Below are 24,783 nucleotides of genomic sequence, written 5' to 3'. Positions count from 1 at the left end.
CTCAGTTAGAACTTCCTTCTCATATCAAAACTTTAAATTAGCAACAACACATACCACTGACATACAGTTCTCAAATAATTCATTCTTCCCATTCTCGGCTTTAAAAATGACCTTCTGTCTGTCTTAAGCACATTAACAAACTCTCTAATGAGTTTAAAGGCCAATTTATTGCAAGTTTATTGCCAGCTGCTCTCTCCTACCCCTGCTGTCACTTTGAAAAGTGCAGTGCCTCCCAGAGGCACAGAAGCTTAACTTGCCATCCTGGAGCAAAAGTTTTACTGCGAGTTCTCACCTGACTTTAGCCCCGTGGACATTGAAATGCTTGCCCCAAGTTTCTGCGGTATCCCTCTACCATTCAGAGATTTGTCATTCCATCTATGATCCACATCTCTGGAATGTATATTCTACATTGAGATTCATACTGAGCTCAATTGTATAGGTTTATTCAAAAGTTAAAAGATGTGCGTATTTACAAGAATCTCAAAGCTGAGTTTTCACTGTCCTGAGAACCCATGTTTCCTGACTCTCCGTGAGTCTACAGCTTTTGAACCTGTACAATTGACTTTTTAGAAACCAATTTTCAAATGAAAACAGTCTTCAAAACTATTCTGGCAACAAAAAAGTCTCATGCTATGAGTCAGTCATAGTCTGAAGTACGTTTAGCACTCTGATTTAACAGATAAAAATTGGACACAAATAACAGGTTACATCAGTGAGATGATCCTGATTTGAGATGGGTGCCCATGGTGAACCTCTAGTAGAATTAATCATTTATAAAGAAAAGCATGTTTGAAAATTCACACTTTGTCAAATTATACCTTTCAGGGTGAAAAAGGACAACGTGGTTTTCCTGGTATTGAAGGGCTTTTGGGTCCACAGGTATTATTTTAACAGATTTAGTCACACCTTCATTTGTGTTAAAATGTAAAATGTTCATTTTTGCTTCCCTGGAATTTTTTTAAAAAGGGACCTGAAGGACCAACTGGGCGGCAAGGAATACCAGGAATGCGTGGAATAAAGGTGTGTAGTATCATTTACATTCCCAATTAATGTTAATAATAATTGGCTGGCATTAATATTGTAGGTTCTTATTATTGGAATACTGTCAAAATATAACTTTTATTTTCACAATACAGAAAAATTGCTTCCACTACTAAAATCATGGGATGAATTTTACACTCTACATTTTTAACCACCCATCCCCTTCTCCTCCCAACCTCCACCAGCCGTTCTGAGGAAGGGTCACCGGACCCAAAACGTTAACTTTGTTTTCCCCTCCACAGATGCTGCCAGACCTGCTGAGCATTTCCAGCAACTTTGTTTTTGTTCCACCAGCCGATATGTTTGAAGGTAAAGTAAGGGGGACATAGGCAGCTCATGACCTTCCTACCCAATGCTATAATACAGTGGGCAGATAAGGCATTAGGCATACCGACCCCTCTGACATGTATGAAACTATGGAAGCAAATGTCGCTAGAGGAGGTATCTTTTAATAGTCATTTGCTAGTCATTTCCCTGTGCCCTTTAGTTTAAATGTTTTGCTGAAAACAAACACATTAATCCGGGGCTTCAGAGAATGCTGGGCCCTTCAGTCTATCTGTTCAACCATTGAGATCTAAGAATTGAGAAAGAATCAATGGGAACACTGGAGAATAGAGTCCATTAAGATATGGAAGAAGTAATAAAGAGGGCAGAGAAAAGGGATCTCAAAGGAAGTGAAAAAAGCAAGAAAGAAATAAATATTGTAGGTAAAATTATTTGAGGCAAATTTATTATGGTGAGTAATGAGGCTGAAGAATTCCCTTTCTGGGCTGGCAAGGTTAATTGACATTGCATTAGCCACTATCACCTCATTAAGAAACAATGCTCACACTGTTAAACACAACCCATAAAATGTATGTGGTATTAATGTTTAAAATTATGGGCGGTTAATGGTGAACTGTTATTTGTGCAAAGTGAATGGTGGATCAGAATAAATCAACAGCAACTCTTGGCATAACTCTTCTCTGCCTGGACTTAACTGCTGGCTAATTTGTGTATTAAAGTCAGTGTGTGTTATGAACCTGCCGTTACCTTCCCAGCAAGATTTGGCTCATTATAATGTAAAAGTTGACATTATAGGCCACAGAGCGAGTGTAAAATTGTACAATAGTACTTGGACCTCTCATCCAGTTCCACTCTACTTACAAACAAATCCTCAGATTTACTTACAGTTGCGATCCTAATGGGAACCTATTGGCTGTTATGTTGTTTGTTGGCTGCACAAATTGGCTTCATTTGATGTTTTTCATGTGGGTCACAGTGCTGTTCATTTCCTAATGTTCACCAATAACTACACATAATTCATCTCAGTCTATTCTCACAAGCAAATGCTTGACTCACGTTGCACCTAAAATACCACCAAACCAAGCACTGACAGATGGATTTCATGGTATATCAGTAATTACTGTAGAGCAGCACGCAAAACGCATGAGTGAATCTGTCGCAAAAATTACCAGAATAAAATTCACAGTTGGGAATGGCCAATCAGGGAAAAGTTAACTCCGTAGTAGAATAGAATGAAGTAGTGAAGAGTTGCTTTTCCAATGACAGGCTGCCTGTAGTCTGTGCTTGCTTCCCTCTAATTGGTACTGGTAACTCCCATCAGCACAACTGCAGGGAAAGAAGCAATCTGTGTTTGAGGAAGGTAACTGCTGGCAATGGTGGGTGTCACCGGGGAAGCGTATACCAGGGGCTGAGGTCTGGTGGTGCATGGGGCTGCTGGCAAAGTTTTGAGGAGGGTGTTGGTATTTAAGGGTAGGGAGGTGTTGAGGGCTCTTTGTGTACAGAACTGTGTTGGTTATTTTGAAAACAAGTTCTGTTCCTAACTTGTGATTGTTACCTTCTGCCAATCTAAATACCATTGTGTCTAGGAAGTTAATGCTTTCCATGTTTGTGATGGATTTAAATGTAGTGGATGGTTGATACCTGTTGAATTCTCCTGCGCCTATCAGTGAGAATCCAAATATCTGCACATCTTTGGACTGTGGGAGGAAATCACATACAGACATGGGGAGAGTGTACACACTCCACATAGACAGTTGCCCCAGGCTGGAATTGAACCTGGTCCCTGCTGCTGAAAGGCTGCAGTGCTAACCACTTAGCCATGGTGCCACCCCATATATTGCTTAATAAGGTAGTTAATGAAAATAGAAAAATTAGGCTCTGAAAACCAAAACATTGGCCCTGAAAATCAAAAAGTAATCCTCAAGAGGAGTCCTCAAAGACAAAAGAATTATTCAATAAAGACTGCGTAATTTTGTGGAACTTCTGAGACACCAACCATTTAAAAAATTCTTTGTGCATTCATCGGTCAAAAAGCTTGCACTATTCTCTGCCAAAATAACATTACTGCATACAAAGTGAGTACTCTCGATTTTATCAGCCACCTGGAGATGGGATGGAAGGTGTGAAGCCTTGCAAATTGGTAGCAGAAGACATTAGGAGGGGGTCAGGTGTTCTGGATGGCCACAGGATATTTTCAGGAAGCCCAGAAAAACCTCGAGATGAGCATCTAGATAAATCCATTATGGAGCCAATTACAGACAGTTCCTTCACCCACCAGCATCTTAATATTGTTGGTAAGGACCGCTGCTACTTTGGGAGGCAGATACATTGTGGCAGCCTTCCCCCCCTCCTCCCCCCACCGCTACCACATTCCAGACTGGGGTGGGGCAATGTTCCTCCTTTCTGGTTGTTTCATAGCCAACAAAGCCAGCAATAGTAATTCCCAGAAGAACATAAGAAATAGGAGCAGGAGTAGGCCATCTGACCTGTTGAGCCTGCTCTGCCATTCAATAAGATCATGGCTGATGTTTTCATGGACTCAGCTCCACTTGCCCACCTGCTCACTATAGTCCTTAATTCCTTTCCTGTTCCAAAATCTATCTATCTTTGCCTTAAAAACATTCAACGAGGTGGCCTCAACTCTTTCATTGGGCAAGGAATTCCACAGATTCGCAACCCTTTGGTTGAAAACGTTCCTCCTCAACTAAACTCCTAAATCTGCTTCCTCTTATTTTAGGACTATACTCCTGAGTTCTAGTTACACCCACCAATGGAAAGAGCCTCCCTACTTCTATCTTATCTATCCCCTTTATAATTTTATACATTTCTATAAGATCCCCCCTCCCCGTTCTTCTAAATTCCAATGGATATGGTCCCAGTCTACTCAATCTCAACTCAAAAGTCAACTCTGGAATCAATCTAGTGAGCCTTCTCGGCAACCCCCCACCCCAGTAGCAGTACATCTTTTCTCAAGTAAGGATACCATGATTCCCCACAGGTATGATGCCAGTGCTGGAATGTTCACCTGCCCCCAGTTATTAGAGCCTAGCCCTAATGCAAGAAGTTAAAAAAACTTGCACTTCCTTTGACAAGATGGTACATTTGAGAGAACAACTGAATAGCTGTTCAGAGCAGATGAGGAAATCAGATCGGAATGCTTTAGAATTCAAACCCATGTTTACTTGAAGGTGCCAGCTTGCTACCATCTAATTCAAACTACAAGTCAGGAAAATAAACTGGGTCAAAATTGGAATCAAAAAACTGAAAGAACTGCGGAGGCTGGAAATCAAAAACAAAAACCAACATTGCTGGAAAGACTCAGTAGGTTTGGCAGCATCTGTGAAAAGAAACTAGATTTAACATTCAGGTCCAGTGACCCTTCTTCAGAACTCTAAGGCCTTCAGTTAGCAAAGGGAACTTCCTATCTTTCCTGTATCTGAAGAAAGATCACTGGACCCAAAATGTGAACTTTGATTTCTCGCCTCAGATGCTGTCAGATCTGCTGTGTTTTTCCAGCAATTTCTTTTTTTATTTTCATCAAAATTGGATAGCCCATGAAAATAGGCCCTTGAATTACAATACTGAATTGTTCGTTGATTTTCCTCAAGGCAGCATGTTATGCATATTCATGTGAATGGTTGTAGCTTGAAGACCAATTCTAAATGCAGTGTTGATTGGCTGCAAACATCAGCAGGGTATCAGCACACTTTGCAAAGCTTGCATTTCTTAAAGCTAAACTGCACTTCTTAAAGTTGGCATGTATTTGTCAAAGGGGAGCTGCAGTCTAGCAGAACTCATTGCTGGAAGTGGCTGGGGAATTCTGTCTGACCCGCAGTTAAAAGGACAATGGTGCAGAATGTTCGAAAGAACATGACACTGCTTGCTGCTCTTGAAGTAGGTGCAGGGGAAGGTAGGGAAGAGACTGTCACACATCTGCTTCTGGAATGTGCCTTGCAAACCTAGTCTGGAGAGAGATACAATGGTTTATCCCAAATAGCTCCGTGGTGCAGGATTCTGTGCTCTACTGTCTGTTCTCCAGGATGCATATTGAGTCAATCATCAACTGCGCCTGGAAGATCATCAACTCGATGAAAGACACTGTTTGGTCTGTCCAAAACTTGTTGGTCTTCCAGTGCAGAATGTTGATCTTGACCAAGTGTTGCAGACTGGCACTTTGCAAAGTCCAGGATTAGGTGCTGAAGGATGCACGAAAGCTTGGGGCAGCTGCTGCCAAGGCTCAGTGGGGAAAGACTACCACTTAAGGTCTTTTTGCTAAAGTACAATGGGAGTGCTTTCAGTTATCGGACCCTCTGGTTGTCTCAAATGTAAGTAAGTGTTGTCCTGCACAAGTAAAAAGTGCGAGGCTGGATGAACACAGCAGGCCCAGCAGCATCTCAGGAGCACAAAAGCTGACGTTTCGGGCCTAGACTCTTCATCAGAGAGGGTCTCTGATGAAGGGTCTAGGCCCGAAACGTCAGCTTTTGTGCTCCTGAGATGCTGCTGGGCCTGCTGTGTTCAACCAGCCTCACATTTTATTATTTTGGATTCTCCAGCATCTGCAGTTCCCATTATCACAAGTAAAAAGTGCCTTGGTTTTTGTTTGGAACTGCAATGAATGCCACATTCCAATGTTTGTTTGTTCTTTACATGCAAGGACTGTACAGAACTGCTTCAGCAACTGTTTATGTATACAAATATTTTTTATGAGGAAAGTACATTTTTGGAATTAAAAAAGTATGTGGGAAAGGATATTCTGATTTTCTTGAGTCGTTGCACTGATTGCAGGTTACGGAGAGGAGGAAGAAAGGTCAGTATTAATAGAAAGCTTTTCAATGAGACAATATGAAGACTGGGAACAGATAGCTGTCATAATCAATGTCATAATCAATCCTAACCCTAACCCTAACCCTATCGCAGTGTTGTCCTTAGGCTCTGACTGTAGTTCTGCAGGAAGTTCATTCACTAGATGTGAGTTGTCCAGGTCATGAATGAATCCGCAAATATCATTTCTAACTACCGGAGCACTAGATTTGCATAATTTCTACAATAACAGTCTTCATTAAACTGGACTCACATCTACCATTCATAGTAATTACCTCATCTTAAATAACTTGCAGGTTGTTTATCCTGAGCATAAATTCACATTGTAGGGTATGAAAGCAAGTGTGGTTTGGTTGGGAATAATCACTTTACCAACTGAGCTTTGTAACAAACAAAGGTCTACACTGCTTACTTATGATTAGTTTAAGCTATTTAGTTTGAACCAAGTAGACATGACCGCCAGAGAATTTACATGAATCACACAGTGAAGTTAAATTGCTGCTGAAATGATATAAAATAATTTGAATATATATGCCCACCTGAAATCCATCAAGCCTCCCACAGACATGGCTATTGATACACAGAAGCATCACTTTTTAGCCCCTCCTATCTGTTGGAGAGCATCAATAATCTGTGAATGTCCTTAATGGAAACTTGCAACTCCAAGACTTCAAATAATTGCATGCTAAAATCTCAGGCTTGCTTATATCCATTTCATTCTACAAGATTTTAGCCAGACTGGACTGGACACCAAAAGGAATGCAGTATTTTCTTTTTCTGTTGTAACTGCTAAGTTACAGTTGTAACCAAATTCCTTATTAATACTGAAACTGATATTTGTATGAATAGGTGAAGTCTAATAAACAATAACAAGTTGCATTTATATTGTACTTTTGACACATTAAAACATCCCAAGATCCATTGTAAGAGTTGTCTCAAACAAAATTTGGCACCCAGATATATAAACTTTATATTGCAGAAGGCTGGATCAAAGAGATAAGCAACATAATATTATCTGTTGTGTAGATTTCCATTGTACGTTTTCAGTGTGTATCTAATCATATAATTCAATAATTCTTACTTGGCTCACAAGTATAAGTTGTTCTTAATTATAAATCAATCCATCGCAGGGTAATAAAGGTGAAAAAGGAATACCTGGCTCTCCTGGGCAGCATGGCCCTTCGGTAAGCAATCTTACATAAATGAGCATTTTTCAAGAAATTAAGTGAAATTTACTAATAGAGTAAAATTGTTCTATACTCAAGTTTGATATTAATGACATTTAAAACAAGTAATTATTGTTTAAATAATGGGATGTAGGGGTTCTGTCATATAGGGAGTGGTTAAGGATTCTGGCTCTGTACTTGGTGATGCTTAGAATGGTGAGGGGGGTATCTCATTGAAACTTACTTGGATATAATGGATGTAGGAAGATGTTTCCACTAGTTGGACAAACTAGGACCCGAGGGTCTCTACCCTTAAGAGATTGGCCCTGCAAGATAACTCCTCTTCCACCTCTGAGGAAGAAGTCACAGATCCCATGGAGGATCCCACTGGCATAGTGTCTTCTGCACCCTCCTCCCAACTATCGAGAGATGACACTTTATTGGTGCTAACATTAGTTGGATTAAAGTTGTGGTGAGCACCTCGCTGCCATCTCTCCATAGCTATCAGGCACCTGCTCAGCTGTGGACAGGAGAGGTCCCCATCGTGTTGACCATTTATGACTTCATACAGACAGACTCAGGAGCAGCAGATAGGTTTTACAGAGCTGCCAGGTAAACTAACTTAAATGTTGTAGGTCTCTGCCAACACTGTTTTATGCCTTTGGCATAAGAATGCCTAGTTGCCCTCATAGACAGCTTGGAAGCTGTCATGGAAAGCGGCCTCAGACACTGTTGTGTATGCACACAGACATGCAACCCATCACTGTAGCCATTGGTATTCAACACCAGTGGCATGGTGACAGAGGGATGACAGACTTTACCCTCACTCTAGATGCCCCTTCTGCTCCTGGCGATTGGGTGATTCCAAAAGGCATTCACCAGAGGAGGAACTGCATACAGAACCCCCTCCTCCCCACTAGAAGTTTGCTGTTAGAACACCCCTGAGCTGGCCAGGCCCTGCACCTCCTCCAGGCCTGCCACGCTTAACTCTGTGGAAAATTCAAGCTGAGCGAGATGAAGTCATGCCTGTGCCGTCTCACACAGCATACCTTAGCCTTCTAGTCCCAACTTTCCCCTGGGTTGGTCACCCACTCAAAACTCCAAGGCTAACATGACCCATTCCACTCCAGCTGTAGACCCTAGGATGGTACCTGGACTCAGTGGGAGCTCCTAGATGGCATGGTGACACTTTAATCTAAATGCATTCTCACATTTGTTAATATATGTTCACTTTTCATCGTCAGCTGTGTAAGGAAATATTATGTCAACGGCAGCTACAAGAATGAAGGTAGAGCCATTTTTAGCACAAGGTGATGTTCTAACCCTGTCTGAACAGCTGATATCCTTGCCATAGCCCACATAGTGGCATGAAACTTTGTCAGGATTGAATTATGGAGGATTGGATGTTGTGAATGCCCACATGCATTTGTAACCTTAACATTTATTAAATAGCATGAATTGCGTGGAAAGTTCGAACTGTTAAAATGCACTTGTGGTTGCGATTACACAGGAGAAGCTTCAAAACATTCACATGAATGTTTTGAATCAATGAAAGGTGGTTTCATGCAACTCATCTCCTTCGAAAGAACTTTGTAAAGAAGTCTGGACTGCGTTGCTTTGGTGGACACTACTATAAAGTTGGATGCTGAAGGCGCTGTTCTGTCTGCAGAATGGCCTCTTCATTGCAATGCTTAGTCTCTCATTTGTCTGTGCCTTCACTTCAGTGTGTGATCCAGTTGTCCAGAGCAGAGATTCCCAGGATCAAATAGCATCTTCTGCCTGGACAACTCTGATACAATGCCCCACACATAACCTACTTAGAAATCTGAGGTGGCGGGGTGTCCGATGGCCCTCAGTGGCCCCAGTGCAAAGTGTTGCTGATACACTGGACAACCCATCATGGTGTTCTGACCTCTACCTCTGTCCCTTCCCCTCTCCCATCTGCACTGTATTGCATGGAAGCTGGGAGATTCCGGCTTTCCAGCAGCTTCACCGCACCATGACTGTACATATGGTTGGATGTTCCTCAGCAGGGCTGATTTCATATCAGTTGGATGTTGGGTGCTGGTCCTGAGTTGCAGACGGATGTATTTCTCATCCATGCATATAGCCCCGCTTTGCGCAGCAGCCACAGGGGAGATCACAGCTCTGTGCCTGAATCCAGTGAGGACTGTTTCAATGAGCCTCTGTGGGCAATATCAGAAACAGAGCAGCTCCTCAGTAATGTGAACAATCATCAGGACAGCATACACAAAAATAACAGCATCTACCAAATACTGGGACATGGTGAAGGAAGCCAGCGGGATGGTCTGTATGGACATGCACATTGTTGACACATTGCTCAAACCTTTTAATGCACCGACAGTAGCAAGTTGAACAATAATGAGGACATCTGTCCCCATCCACACCCTCAAGAAAGGTAGCATTGAACATAGCACAATCGTGTGAACAGTTTAATAGTCCAAGTTGTGAAGTGAGTAGCTCCAGGATCTTGGAAGACCATTGCTGCTTTGACAACAATGGTTAACCTTTCAACGTCACAAGACATTTCATGTGCCCCACAGCCCCACAGGAATGGTTTGTAATGTTAAATGATATGGTCAGCAGTGCTTGCGACGAGGATTTTTAATTGTCACAGTGGGTCACATGAGGTCCTCCTGCAGCATTATGTGATGACACCTATTCTTTCCCTTGTACTGTGTGAACGTTCGGGTTAGGATGGTTTAATGCTATTACCCTTTGATGGGCCTCACAGTTCACACTCAGGGAATGAAGTACATCGTTCATCCACTTTGGTGATTTTTGTTTTCATTGCACAGGAAACAGCAGTTACATTTCACAGAGTCATAGGCTTGGTCCCTCAGTCGAGATGATCCCCAAAACCTTCATGTCGGGAATTGTTGCCATCTAGTTCCTCTCAGACACATGGGAGAACAGGAAGATACCTATGAATGAGGCAAGATTTAGTATCAAAAGTATGATAATGCTTATGAATAGACCTCTTGTCACTTACTAGTGAGATTCGTAACCTGCTTATCAAAACATGATTGTGGATTCTGACTTTCTGTTCCTCCACACCGAGAGCCATTTCACTTCACATTGTCCACGCCGGTGAGGATCTGGAAAACTTCCATGCCGTGATTGCAATTAATCACAGATGTTGCTAACTTTCTTAGAACAATATATGATACAAAGGAATGTGAAATTTGGCTTAAATAATGCTAAGAATGAAATTTCTAATATATTTTGAACAGAGAAATTCTCAAATCATCATAGGTTGTAATTCCTGCTTACATTCCTGCTTGTATGCATAAATTCTAAAACATGATACATGCTGGAAAATTCTGCAATGTGCACTTGATCAACGTCAGTAGAGATGGATGGCTGTTGATTTTTAGTTAATTTTCTGGTAGAAGATGACCAAAGTCTAGGAGCTACCTTTAATTGAAGACTTCAACTAAATTATTTGAAAAGCATGAGCAAAAAGTAATTGGTAAGTATTGTGAAAAATGTGAATTTTGATTTTGGACTTGTATTTCTTAAGTAACAAAAATGTTTTCAAAGTATTAGAAGTGGCTTGATCAGTAATTTTATTCCGTTTACTCTTAGAGTTTTTAAAAAAATTTCTACGGCTGGCCATTCAGAATTTGCTTTCAGAAATCCAGTGTTTACTATTCAGTAGTAATTAAATAATGTTGCTGGCCTTGGACTTGTACTTTCACTGCTTCTTTCATTCAGATTTACTGTTTTTAAACTTTAAGCTAGCCAATAAAATAAGACAATTAAAGTATGACAATCAGTACTGTGTGCAAGGAAAAAAATGTTTAATGTGGAAGGGCTTAGAGGGATTCGGGCAAATGGGACTAGGAATGCGTTGGACTGAAGGGTCGGTTTCTGTGCTGCACATCTCTATGAGTCTGTGTGCTTGAAATAGATGTCAGTTTTGAGGCGATTACCGAAGATGGAGACAGAGAAGTCACGGAAGGAGTGGAAGGTATCAGAGATTGACCACAGCTCCCTGGCCTACACCTCCTTTCACCCACACTCCTGTAACAATGTGATCCCCTATTCCCAATTCCTCCACCTCTGCCATGTCTGCTCTTAAGATGGAATGTTCCAGTCTCATCCCAGATGTCCTCCTGATTCAAGGACCATAACTTACCCCTCCTGTGATCGAAAATGCCCTCAATTGCATCTCCTGCATTTCTCGCACCTCTGCCCTCACAGCCCCTCACCCTAACAAAAATAAAGACAGAATCCCCCTTGTCCTCACATATCACTCTACCAATCTCCACACCGAATGTATAATTTTCCACCACTTCTTCCACCTACAATCTGACGCCACGACCAAAGAGACATTTCCCTCCCCACCCCATCTGCCTTTTGTAGGGACCACTGTCTCCATGAATCCCTCATCCGCTCCACACTCCCCACTAACCCCACCGCCCCCGGCAGCTTTCTCTGCAACTGCAGGAAATGCTACACCTGCCCCTACACCTCCCTCATCACCTCCATTCAAGGCACAAACCTTCCATATCAGACAGGGGTTCACCTGCACATCCGTCAACTTGGTCTAGTGTATCCACTGCTCCCAATGTGGCCCCCTCTACATTGGTGAGACCAGACGTAGACTCGGAGACCGTTTCGTATAGCATCTGCGCTCCATATGCAACAAACGACAACATCTTCTGGTCGCCAACCATTTTAACTCCCCCTCCCACTCCATGGGTAGCATGTCCATCCTAGGCCTCCTCCAGTTTCACAATGATACCACACTCAAACTGGAGGAGCAACATCTCATATTCCACCTCAGGAGCCTACACCCTGCTGGCCTTAATGTGGAATTCACCAGTTTTAAATTCTCCCCACCCCTGGCCTCATCCCTTGTCCAACCCTTCCTCTCATCCCCACCCCATTGACCTGACACAAGCTGTCCATCTTCTCTCTCACCTCACTGATCAATCCCCACCACTCTCTACCTATACTCACTTATCAACCTCCCACCTATCTACCCCAGCTCCACCTCTCTTCTCTCTATCTCTTTCCCAACTCCCTTCCCCCTCCCCATTTCTGAAGAAGGGTCCCGAACCGAAACATCAACTTTCCTGTTCCTCTGAAGACGCTGGCCTGCTGTGTTCCTCCAGCTCCACACTGTGTTGTCTCTACATTAAGCCACATAGTGGGCAGCACAATGGCTCACAGTGCCAGAGACTCGAGTTCAATTCCACTCTCAGGCAACAGTCTGTGTGAAGCTTGGAGCGTCTCCCTGTGTGTGAGTGGGTTTCCTCTGCGTGGTCTGGTTTCCTCCCACAGTCCAAAGAGGTACGAGCTTAGGTGGATTGGCAGTGCTGATTTGCCCATAGTGTCCAGGGATGTGTAGGTTGGGTGAGTTAGCCTTGGTAAATGCAGGGCTACAGGGATAGGGCAGGCAGGTAAGTCTGTTTAGGATACTCTTTGGAAGTTCAGTGTTATTTTGATGAGCTGAATAGCCTGCTTCCACACTGTAGGGATCATATAACAAGATATTAGCAGAAATGCGCAAAAGCGTGATCAAAGAAGTAAGTTAATACTTCATTATGCTTGAGCACCTTGACCATGTTTTTTTTTGTGTTATCTGCTTTCAGGGAGAACCTGGAATTCCAGGAACTAATGGCCTTATAGGATTACCTGGGTTAAAGGTAAGATGTATTTGAAATGTGATGTTAATAGAGTTGTTGCTGAATAATTAGACTCGGTTTAGAATTCCAATCTGCAGCTTCTACTTGTTCCAATGATGTACAACTCCTGCTCCAAACCAAACATTTCTTGGCAGGTTGTTTATGAGAACTGAACTGGAACCTTCCTTGCGGCAGGACAGGTGTCCCAGTTCATGTGCGTGGGTCTTTCACAGGAGCCTTTAAAGGCTATTTAAAATAAATGGACTGTAGAATTAGTGAACTATGCCAAACAGTACTTTGCATAGTTGAATGGTGAGCATTTTTGGTATTTTGTATATGCTGTAGGGGTGGGGTGTAGCTGAGTGGGACCAAAATAACAAGCACTGAACTGAAGGAGAATGCTGCAGAATATTATTCCTCTTGTACTACCTTTAATCATTTTATAATTGAGAATTGCTGTGTTGTGTTGAGTGGTTTGTCTCTGAGTTGTTTGTATCCAGCTGGTACCTCCAACGACCGTTTGATATTTATTTTCAAGAGGAATTTGTGCTATTTATGTTTTGTAAGTGAGCCAAAGCAAAATATGATTGTTGGCTGTTAGTAGGATACACTTTATGGCTTCTTGTTTGCATGGAGGAGCTTCATCACATGTGTTTTGGCAGCAAGATCATTCTTTTTCCAAAGACTGAATGTGTTGACTGTCAGCTTACTTGGAACAACTATGTGAACCCATTAAATGTCAGTAGTGGGACTGCGGAATCTGCAATAGGTGAGGTAGATGGCATCAATGCATGTTGGCCCAGCTGGATCAGTTCAAGAAGGAAAAATGAATAGAATAAGATCAAGAAGAGGCTTGAATGACGGATATACATTAATGTTGTCCTTTTGAAGTGCACGGCTATTTCTGTGCTTGTATTTTATATAATTCCATGCGATGAGCTAATTTTTCTTCTATGGTTAATGAAGTCTGGTTGTAGATGGCTTTATTTTCCATTGGTTTTGATAATTATCCTGGGTTTTCATTATTAAAAGCTGGAATAATGATAAGGTAATTATATTTATGAGCTTTATTTTACAACAAAATGCAGCACAATGGTGGCTCAGTGATTAGCACTGTTGTCTTACAGTGCCAGGGACCCAGGTTCAATTCTCAGCCTCAGGCAAGTGTCTGTGTGGAGTTTACACATTCTACCTATGTTTGTGTGGGTTTGCTCCAGGTGCTTCAGTTTCGTCCCACGGTCCAAAGGTGTGCACGGTAGGGGGTTTGGTCATGCTATAGTGCCCAGGGATGTTTGGGTTAGACATAGGAAATGCAGGGATATGGGAAAGGGTCTGGGTGGGATGCTCTTTGGAGGGGCAGTATGGATACGTTGGGCCAAATGGCCTATTTCCGCACTATACACATTCTGTGAATTTGATGGGAAATGACATCACCATTTTGGATCAGAAACATATTTGTTTTAATTCAATCAGGACACTTATTGGGATTCTTCTGATGAACCTTGAAACTGAGTCAGGGACAGGTTTGTGGTGAATATAACTTCAGCGTGAGGTAAACATTTCTTTGCATCAACTATGACCTTTTATATTGACATTATGTAATGGAACTTCCAGCAGGAAGTGGTGAGGACAGGAAAGACTGCTAAGCAGCAGAATGTGAATAGTTGTGCCAGGATCTCTGGTGACAGTGAGGAAGGGCAACTGGAGCAGTTGAGTAGACCCTCTTTTGCGGAAGAAAGTAATATGGGAATCAAAGGCAGACCGACAAAGAATTTCTCAACTCCGTGTAAATCACAGGTTTCAATTCATGTAAGTATTGTAAAATCCTCCTTGTTTAACCTTGATTTACCATCATGTTTGCAAATGCCTGATGCCGATGGAATAAAGAATCCCCACTTCTTGATCTTTGGGCTGTCCATGTGTTCAAATTTCAGGTTAAGTTTGCATTTCTGGTAACTTGCTAGAAATCTTGCTAGAACATATTAGATATGTTCACACTGATTTTCCAAACTTCCTAGATGCTGGAAGATCCCATTTCATATTAGAAAATCATAGAATCCCAACAGTGTGAAAGCAGGTCTTTTGGCCCATCAAATCTACACTAACCCTTCAAAGACCATACCACCCAGCCCCATACCAGTAACCTTGCATTTCCCATTGCTAATCCACCTAGCTTGCACATCCCTAAACATGATAGACAGTTTAGCATGGCCAATCCACCTAATCTTCACATCTTCGGACTATTTGATGAAATCGGAGCACCTGGAAAAAGCCTATGTAGACACAGGGAGAATGTGCAAACTTCACAAAGTTGCCCAAGAGTTGAATCAAACCCTGGTACCTGGTGTCGTGAGGCAGCAATGCTAACCACTGAGCCACTGTGCCGCCGCTGTGTAACTCAGCTATTGAGTAAAGAAGGGAGATGGGAAGTTAACCTATCACTTGTAATAGGGAAAATGTTAGCATCTATTATTTAGGCGGTTCTTGTACACTTAGAAACACTTAATACAATTGTTAAGTGTCAACACGATTTTGGGATAGAAGATTTAAAAAAGAGATGAGAAATTATTTCTGTCACAGGGTCAGGAGTTTGTGGAATTCACTATCCCAGAGTATGATGGATGCCAAGACATTTGTAAATTTAAGGGAAAGAAAGACAGATTTTTAAAGAGTAATGGGTTGAACCTTATTGGGAGCAGAGAGGTAATTGGATTTGAGGCCAAAATGAAATCAGCCATATCGTATTAAATGGTGGAGCATGCAAGAGGGGCTAAACTGACTTCTCCTGGTTCATTGTTCTTATGCTGTAAAAAAAATTGACTAAATTATTGGTGTTATTTTAGGAAGTAATAAATAATGTGAATATAGGGAACCTGTAGGTGTGCTGTGCTTGGATTTCGAAGACATGTTTGAAATGGTGCCACATCAAAGATTACTCACAAAAGAAAAACTTGTGGTGTAGCAGATAGTATATCAACTGGAATAGAGGATTAGATAGAAAACATGAAACAGTGAATCAGAATGAATGTTTCTTTTTGTGGATTAACCAAATGCAACAGGGATTAATGCTGGAGGCTCAACCATTTACAAACTATTTAACAATGACATTATGAAGGAGAAAAACATGTGGTTATGAAATTTGCTGACGAAGATAGATAGGAAAGTTTTGAAGAGGACATAAACAGCCTGCAAAAGGATATAGATAGGTTACATATGTGGGCAAAGATCTGGCAGGTGAGATATAATGTGGGAATTTGTCCACTTTGGCAGGAAGAATAGGAATGCTGCATTTTATTTGAATAGAGAAAGATTACAGAACTCTGTTATACAGAGGGATCTGGGTATTTGGCATATGAATCACAAAAAGCTAATATCATTATATTAAGATATATCAACTGATTAAAAGTCAAATGGAATACTGATAGTTTGCATATAATAATTGGGAAGTTCAGTTGTAGATGTATATCAGGTACACGGGAGCACATCTGGTGTACTATGTATTGTTTCTCCCTACTTAAGGAAGGACATAATCTTGAAACATCCCCCTTACCAGAACAGTGAGTATACCTATACTACATGGACTGCAGGTCATCATCTTCTCAAGCGCAGTTAAGAATGGTCAACAACAATTCTGGTCTGGCCAGTCAAGCCCACATCTGTGTATGAATTTTAAAAATAAAGTGGTTTTTGGATGGGATGAGAAATGTATGCGTTGTGATGAAAAGGCATGTCGATTTGTCATCCTAATCTTGGCTAGTCTCTTAAATAGAACATGATTATGTTTTAGAGTTTTAGTGTTTTTCAGTTATCCCTTAAGGAGCAGATATTAAAGAACTGATCAAATGAATTGCTTTACTAAAATGGGGTATCTTGATGATGATGCTTTCAAAGTAGTAATATACCCTTGTCCCTCCAGGATCCTAAAATTGCAGTATACCCTTCATTAACATAACACGGAGAACTTATGCATGAATGATGAAGGTCCCACATACTGTGCATAAGTATCCCATCACAAAATCCCTGCTGGAAACGGCATGTGCCTCATTGAGTGGGGATTTGGCAACGTCAGTCATCATACTTTTCCACATGTGCAACTACTGTGGGTAGAGATGTTTCCACAGAGTGGAATTGTATTCATCGATAGACAAGGAAAATCAGAGCCTTAAAACAGATGTTCCTTTCCTGAATGTAGGGGCAACTACAGCAAAATTGAACACTTCAGTAAAGCAAAACGGAGCACAATCTGTAATCCCACAAGAACCTCTGTTTTCACGTGACTCCCCTGCCTAGTAGCATTCAGTATCAACGTACTTGTGGATTTTCAGGTTTTTACTGGAAGTTTAATAAATATTATAAGCCACAGGTGCTCAGCAAATATTGCTGCAACATGAAAACAGTGTTCAAAGAGTAAAATAGATAGACCACTCAACGTTGTGAAAATGTAACTCTTCAAATGTGTCACCTGAAGGACAACAAGAGCAGGCAATGTTAGATAATGAGGCCATGTGGGTGGAAACTGTGGAGGAGTCTGTAATTCTCCAAAAAGTTGAAGAAAGAATGTGCATCTGTTAGAAGAACAGCCAAGCTGTGCTAGTTATAGAATATGGTCTGTAACCAAGGTGCCCTCACATAATTAGCCCATTTAATCATCCTTATATGAAACTGTTTTTAAGCCAAGCATTTGAAAATGTAGCACTTAAAGCTCTTTCTGGTAATGGGGTGCCAGAATTTATATGACAGCCTTACCTTAAAGATATTAAAAGTCAACTGTTTTCAGTTGGAACTTGGATATTCTTGATTGTTTACTGAAAGGTCAATTTATTATATAACAAAATTTAAAGATTTTAATGCATAAGAACAAACATTATTACCTGCATTACATGTTTTGGTTTAACAGCATAATATTGAAGCAAAAATTAAATTTAACTGAAACTGGATAATATTGTTGATGTAGTTTGCAATTTTAATACAAACGAGGATATGATTCAGCAACTGTATCTGCGAAGGTGACCTTAAAGTAGAGTTAGAGTTTGATAATATCAACATTAGGCAATATGTTCTAAAATGCACACTACTATATTTGTCCAGTGGTGGGAAGAGACGGTCATTTTCAAATAATGATTTTGAGAATTTGTTAGTATTTTTAACAGAATTGAAGATATTACTCAAACAAGCCAAACATAAAAATGTTCCAGTAATTCTGTACACATTATAAACTCTAGTTTATTGCATACTGTAAAATAAGTAAAATGTTTTGGATTTGAGTTGGATTGTAGATAGCAGTTTATTAAGATTATAGTTAAATCCATCCCAACCATAACTATAGCCTTGCCTTGTGTTTCCCTATTCAATATCTTATTAGAAAGGTCTTGATTACAAGGTAGTTATAAAATCTGTGATATAGGTGGAAGAAAAATATTTTGTGTACTAATCACATTTACCTTTGTTCTGTTACTTGTGAATTTTCAGTAAACTTTACACTGAATAAGAATCTGCCCTAAGTTTGGGTGCAGGAGTGGCAATCACCATCATTTCCACTTGATGACAGGGTGGCTTCTCACCTCATTACATATGTATGAATGAAGAGCACACAAGTCTTGTCCTGGGGGTGAGCAGTAAGTGGATATGCCCACCATTACCTTCTGTGGTCAAAAGACCTTACACCAGATGGGCTTTCATTCCCTGCAAGCCAGGAACCTCACTCAGCCTCTGAATGCTTGACTGGAGCTTGACATTCTCGCCTTTCCACACCTGGCAGCCTACTACCCCTTACCCAGACAGACTTCCACCTTTCCCTGATCAGCCTTGACTAGCTTCATTGACCCGTGTACATGCACTCCAGTCTTTCTTCCTTGGTTATTCTTTGTACCCTGTGCAGTTTGGTCTGCTGTCAATGTCAAATCATGACATGGCATGGATAACAGTTCTCTAAAAGAAAACATGCAATGGCTTTTCAGTCCTGAGTCAAAACTTATGTGCCTTGCCTACTTAGATGGCTCTCATATCAGAACTTACTGCTTACTTGTGGAGTTCTTAATTGGGAGTGGGAACTTGATGTTGACAGGCTAGCCTTTCAATGAGCATGTGCAATTTACAATTGCGTATAAAAGGACTCCCTGTAAGTACGATCCATCTGTAAAGTCTCGAGAACTTAATTTTAAACTTGCATCCCACTGTTGGGAGTGTAATTTTTTTACCTTCTCAAGTGATTAGGCTCTCAGACTGCATTGATTCCTACTCCTGGGAGCTGCTCAAGGTTTGACATTACTCACAACAAATCAGATGGTGCTCAATTTTATAAAAACATAGGTAGAGCAGCCACAGTGGTGAGATATTGATGGTCTGGAGCAAGTCAGATTGCTAGCAGGCCCATTGCATTGAGATAGCAGAGGAAGATGGAGCCAGAAGATGGAGTGACAAGATGCCAAGGAGACCAGAAAGAATTAAGTGATATGCACTCAATGATTCATGCCATGCAAGACTAAGACAAAGAAAATTAGGATGCAAATTATGCCAGTATGTAGTATTTTAATAAAGGATGCTAACTCACAATCATCAGTCTGTCTTCCTACAAGCCCACCCACCCCCCAGAAAGCTGGGAGTACCTATTTATCCATGCATCTCAATGTTTTCTCCAAAATGTAAACCTGATGTGTATTGAGGTATGTTTAAGGACACTCAAACAAGATGTGAAGAGGGCAGCACCGTTCAGAATAAGGGATCTTCCTTTCAACATGGCAATAAGGATTTTTTTTTTCCTCTGAGGGTCCTTGGTCTGTGGAATTCTGTTGTCCAAAAAGTAATGGAAGCCAGGACATTGAATGTATTCAAGGTTGAATTAGAAATTTTTTTGGTATACAAAAGAATCCAGGGGTTTGGAGGCCAGAGAGATAGAGGAATTTAGGCCACAATCAGATCGGGCATGATGTATAAAATGGAGGAGCAGGATCAAGGAGCAGAATGGTTTTAATTCTGCATTCAAACCTGAAAAAACTACCAAGAACAAACAACCATGAAGTTCAGGTATATTCAGAACTCTCATGCTCCCAGCGTATTGCTGTACCTGTGTGAAGCACAGATTAGAAGATCCACACAAAGTGGTTTTGGATTTGTTTCCACCTCTGATTCCAGGGAGTCTGGTCCACACTGTGGGCTCAGGATTGCTGATTTTGCCCTTTAGAGTAAAGTGAAGCAATGCTGATATCTGGAAAACCAAGTGTACTCAGAGTATGATAATAAAATGTGAGGCTGGATGAACACAACAGGCCAAGCAGCATCTCAGGAGCACAAAAGCTGACGTTTCGGGCCTAGACCCTTTATCAGAGGGTATGTGTGTTAGAAGGTTAAGCTTTGTTGAGTGAATTGCCTTCTCACCATCCTGGTACTCTTACCTAAACTGTTACTACAGAATTTAGCTTAATATTTTTCATCATTTTCATTACTATCAAAGAGTCATAGAGATTTACAGCACTGAAACAGACCTTACAGTCTGACTCCTCCATGCCGAACAGATATTCTACATTACTGTACTCATATTTTCCAGCATTTTGCCCATCTCCCTCTAAACTCTATCTATTCGCTTACCCATCCAGATGCCTTTTAAATGTTGTAATTGTACCAACCTTCACCAACTCCTCTGGCGGCTCTTTCAATACAGGCTCAATCCTCTTCATGAAAAAGTTGCCCCTTAGGTCCCTTTTAAATCTTGCCCCTGTCACTTTAAACCTATGCCCTCTAATTTTGGACTCCCCTACCCTGGGGAAAAGATCTTGACTTTTCGTCCTATCCATGCTCCTCATGATGTTGGTATCAATTATTATCTCTTAACTGATGACACAAAGAAATATCACCTTTTGCCCTGTTATTTGATGTGATTTTGAGTGGAGAGCTGTACCAAACTATAGATTGACAAATAAAACCTTGATACAGAAATTAGTAGCCAGGAAATATTAGAATAATACATCTGAAGCGTGTTTGATTTAGCCTAAGCTATTCTAAAATGAATTTGAAGCAGATGTTTGTCATGGTCAGATGTTAAACAGGAAATAGACAAAGAATTCTTTGTTGTGTATACACAGTAAATCACTATTAGACTCACAGAAATAGAATTAATGCAAAATATTGTTGATTTGCCAAGATCAACATTTTTAATTCTATTGAGAAAAGTTAAGCTACATTCAGATGTGACCTAGGAAAAAGAGTCTGTTCAATAATTGGACACTTTCTATCTGCATTAAAAATATTCTTAATTTCTGCCACAAATAAGACTTCTGTACTTCAGAACTATGTTTATTATAATTGACAGTTCCAATCACTCCATAAATCTAATTATTTGCTACCTGGTCAAACCGTGAAATGTATTTGTGTAACATTTCATGAAGTTATTGTAAAATTGCTGAGAATTGTAGGTAACTGCTGGTCACAGTTCACCTCATTCAGACTGCTCTAGTTTTAAAGATAAGACTCTTGTAAAAACAGCAAGGAAAGAATTAGTTTCATATGCCAAAGTTCAAAGTCAAATAATTATTTTTTCATTCAGTGACTTGTAGTCATTGCATATGATTTTGTTTACATGTGTAAACTTATGTTTATTTATGCGCACATGCCCAAGCCCCATTCCATAATCTTGAACCCAGATTTTTGTGAAGGCTTTATGGAATTTCCAAATGGTGGTCAGGACACAGAAGTAGAGGTCCTGTCCCATTTTAAACAAATCTAATTTTTGGTGAGAGGGGAAATGGAGCAGGGAATGATGCTCACATGATCAAAACCTGAATTTGGCAGAGCTAAGTTCAGTCGGTGCTGAGTTCAAACAGACTCCATGTTGGCCCCTGCAGCGTACTTGACATGCAGTATAGGAGTCACAGATTTGTAGACGAGATGAAATGGCCATTGAAGGGTGAAATGTTCTGGGTAGCCATCATGATCAGAAGTTATGAAAATCTCCAGTCCTTTGAGAATACAAATGAACAGCATAAAACTCAGTGTGAGTTTTAAACAGCATTGTTCAGGCAATTTCAATAGCTGCGTATTGACATTTCCCCTATGGCTTTTATGAATTCTTGGTTGATTTGAGGACTAGAGGATATCGCCTCAAAATAAAGGGAAGCAGATGTAGGACTGAGGTCAGGAGGAACTTCTTCACCCAAAGGGTTGTGAATCTGTGGAATTCCCTGCCCCGTGAAGCGGTTGAAGCTACCTCGCTGAATGTTTTTAAGGTAAGGCTAGATAAATTTTTGAACAGTAACGGAATTAAGGGTTATAGTGAATGGGCGGGTAAGTGGACCAAAATCTCGAAAAGATCAGCCATGATCTTATTAAATGGTGGGGCAGGCTCGAGGGTCCGGATGGCCTACTCCTGCTCCTAGTTCTTATGTTCTTATGATTTCTAAAAGCTATAATTATCTTAGTAGTAGAGTTCTGAGTTCAGTTTGACAGTTTAAAGGGGTTACTAAAAGATTAGCTATGTCTCTGACATGGGGTCTAAATCAATGTTTCTGTTTTATTTTTATGAACAGCTAAGTGTTTGAGATTTAAGAAAAAGGCTTTGAATGCCTTTCAGTGTGATATTTTTAATTTCATGTCTGTATAGTGAAATCTACATTAGCTTTTTTAGAATGTTGTAATATTTCTGTTACACCTAAATCTTGGGAATTGCCCAGTGTAATTACTGGGAGAGTTTTGATGAGTTAGCATGGAGTGTAAGCAATTATTAAGGGCTGGTTGGGAGGCATGGGTTATCTTAAATTGGGGTGGGTTTGAACGACATGGGGAGATGGATGAGGGACTGTGAAGGGTGTGATCTAGGGGACAGTGAGATGAACTAAAATCTTTTGACACAATTGGGATAAAGTCACAGAAAACTCAGACAGGCCATCTAAGCAGCCTGCTTAGGCACTTGACTCAGAACATCAACTCTTGTTTTCTCTCTTCAGAGACTGTCAGACCTACTGTGTTTCTCCAGTACTCTGTTTTTGCTTCAGATTTCCAGCATCCACAGTTTATTGTGTTTGTTTACTTCCAATTCAGTTTTAGAATGATTTTGTACAATTTAAAAGAAAGGAATTATTTCCAAAATTCTTAATCATCTGAGTCCATTACATTTGTTCCCACATAATCGTTAAGAGAAAAAAATTGCTTCTTTTGGTGCATTTTTTTTAACCATTAGCAGAATGTTATAAACACTTCTTCACTTTCCAGGGAGAAAATGGTAATCCCGGTTTGCCAGGGAGAAATGGACAACGTGGGCCACTGGTAAGGCTGGAGCAAATCTCAGACTATTTTACTTAATCCCTTATTTGTACTTGTTTGTCCTCCTTTACATTTCCTTTTGAATCCATTAGTTACCATTACGCACCTGTTTTACTGCGCAGCCAGTACCTTAGCTCAATGGTCATTCTTCATATCTGAGCCTCAGTGTAGAGTGTCATTGGGCAATTTGATGCAGAGGGGAGTGGAGCACGTATTTCCCCCCAGCATAATCATATACTAAAGCAAAGTAGGCACACACACTCTTCTCAAGAACTCAGTGGATAGTGATGAAAAATGAAAACTTCAGAAACTTATCCGAAGTCTAAGCTAATTATGCTACTGAATTCCTGCTCAATCTGAGAAAAGCCATCTCGGTACAGATCACCAGTATAAATGGGATGTTCTGTTTATTTCTGTAGTTTATACTATGGACCGTTATAGTGAAAGAACATTGGTTTCTGATTAATATCTTGCTAATGTATTTACAACTAACTATTATTCTTGAATGGAGTTTAGTTTGAAAAAGTTAGCTATGCAGCTAATATTAAGATGAAAATACTGACAATTAAAAGTATCACCATATAAACAACCTCTCTGAAAATTGTTTAGTTGGTGCATTCATGGTTTTAGTCCCGAGATGGAAATTTGTTTCTCTGTAAATTTTAACATTTCCCTTTTTCAGTAATCACCTCAGCATCTCTAAAGATTGTTTGAAAGATGTATTAATTGCAAATAAGAGATTTAAGCCCGGAAAAAGACCTGAAGACACTGGCCCATGATATTTCAGTAATTTAACCACAGTCTTTAGCTTCACCTGAGCTTTTCGCTCCTTAACTCATGCAAGATTAAAAACCATGCACTGAGTGCCTGTGCCTATATCTAAACCCACAGAGCAAAACAAAAATAGATCAGTAACATTATTACTTGATCATCAGTTTATATTTTATATGGTTTAATTACAATAACCCTGATAGGGGACCAATATTGTAAAATGAGCATGTGCTGTATTATTTATTCTTGCCGCTACATCATTGTTCAGGGTACCATGTCAAAATACTGATCATTCCATTATCTAAACACATTTGTCAGACTCGAATGTTGCATATTGCAAAGCTAACTGAACATATATCTTGTCTTGTCAACTACACTAAATGTGCAATGTTAAATTAATGATACAATCCATCAAGTTTAAGTGGTGTTTAGTATATTCTGCAAACTGAGTTGAATATCATTTGAACTGGACTCTTTCAAACATTTCTGTCAAGCCTGGTGGTTTGGCAAATGATGATTTGAATGAGATGTTGGTAACTGTCATGCATGAATTCCAACTTCTGCATAATTATTTTCTTTGTGAGCTGTTTGTCAATGCACTGGCGTTTATGGAGTGATAAATAAGTAATGATGTTAATGTAAGCAATATGTCCCAATTTAGGAAGCTGAAGGTGGGATTTGTATGAAATTTTCATTTAATAATTATTCTAATGTTGTCATAGTAACACTGTCTCCCAGGATGGACAGCATGTTTCTCAAGTTGGTGAGAAATATGATGATATGCGACCACT

At 40.4% G+C, this 24,783-nt stretch overlaps 1 protein-coding gene across 1 annotated transcript in view; it reads left to right on the top strand.

Moving 5' to 3' along the window:
* The window catches only part of LOC125451411 (collagen alpha-1(XXI) chain-like), a 161,392-nt gene that overhangs the window by 78,364 nt on the left and 58,245 nt on the right, over positions 1-24,783 (top strand). The window contains exons 13-17 of the mRNA XM_059646342.1: positions 826-879; positions 967-1,020; positions 7,278-7,331; positions 12,938-12,991; positions 23,171-23,224. Coding sequence (XP_059502325.1) covers positions 826-879; positions 967-1,020; positions 7,278-7,331; positions 12,938-12,991; positions 23,171-23,224 — 270 coding nt within the window. The remainder of the gene's footprint in view (positions 1-825; positions 880-966; positions 1,021-7,277; positions 7,332-12,937; positions 12,992-23,170; positions 23,225-24,783) is intronic.

Source organism: Stegostoma tigrinum, chromosome 5 (assembly GCF_030684315.1).
Source record: "Stegostoma tigrinum isolate sSteTig4 chromosome 5, sSteTig4.hap1, whole genome shotgun sequence".
NCBI classification, from domain to species: domain Eukaryota; kingdom Metazoa; phylum Chordata; class Chondrichthyes; order Orectolobiformes; family Stegostomatidae; genus Stegostoma; species Stegostoma tigrinum.
This window is presented reverse-complemented; position numbering and strand designations above follow the sequence as displayed.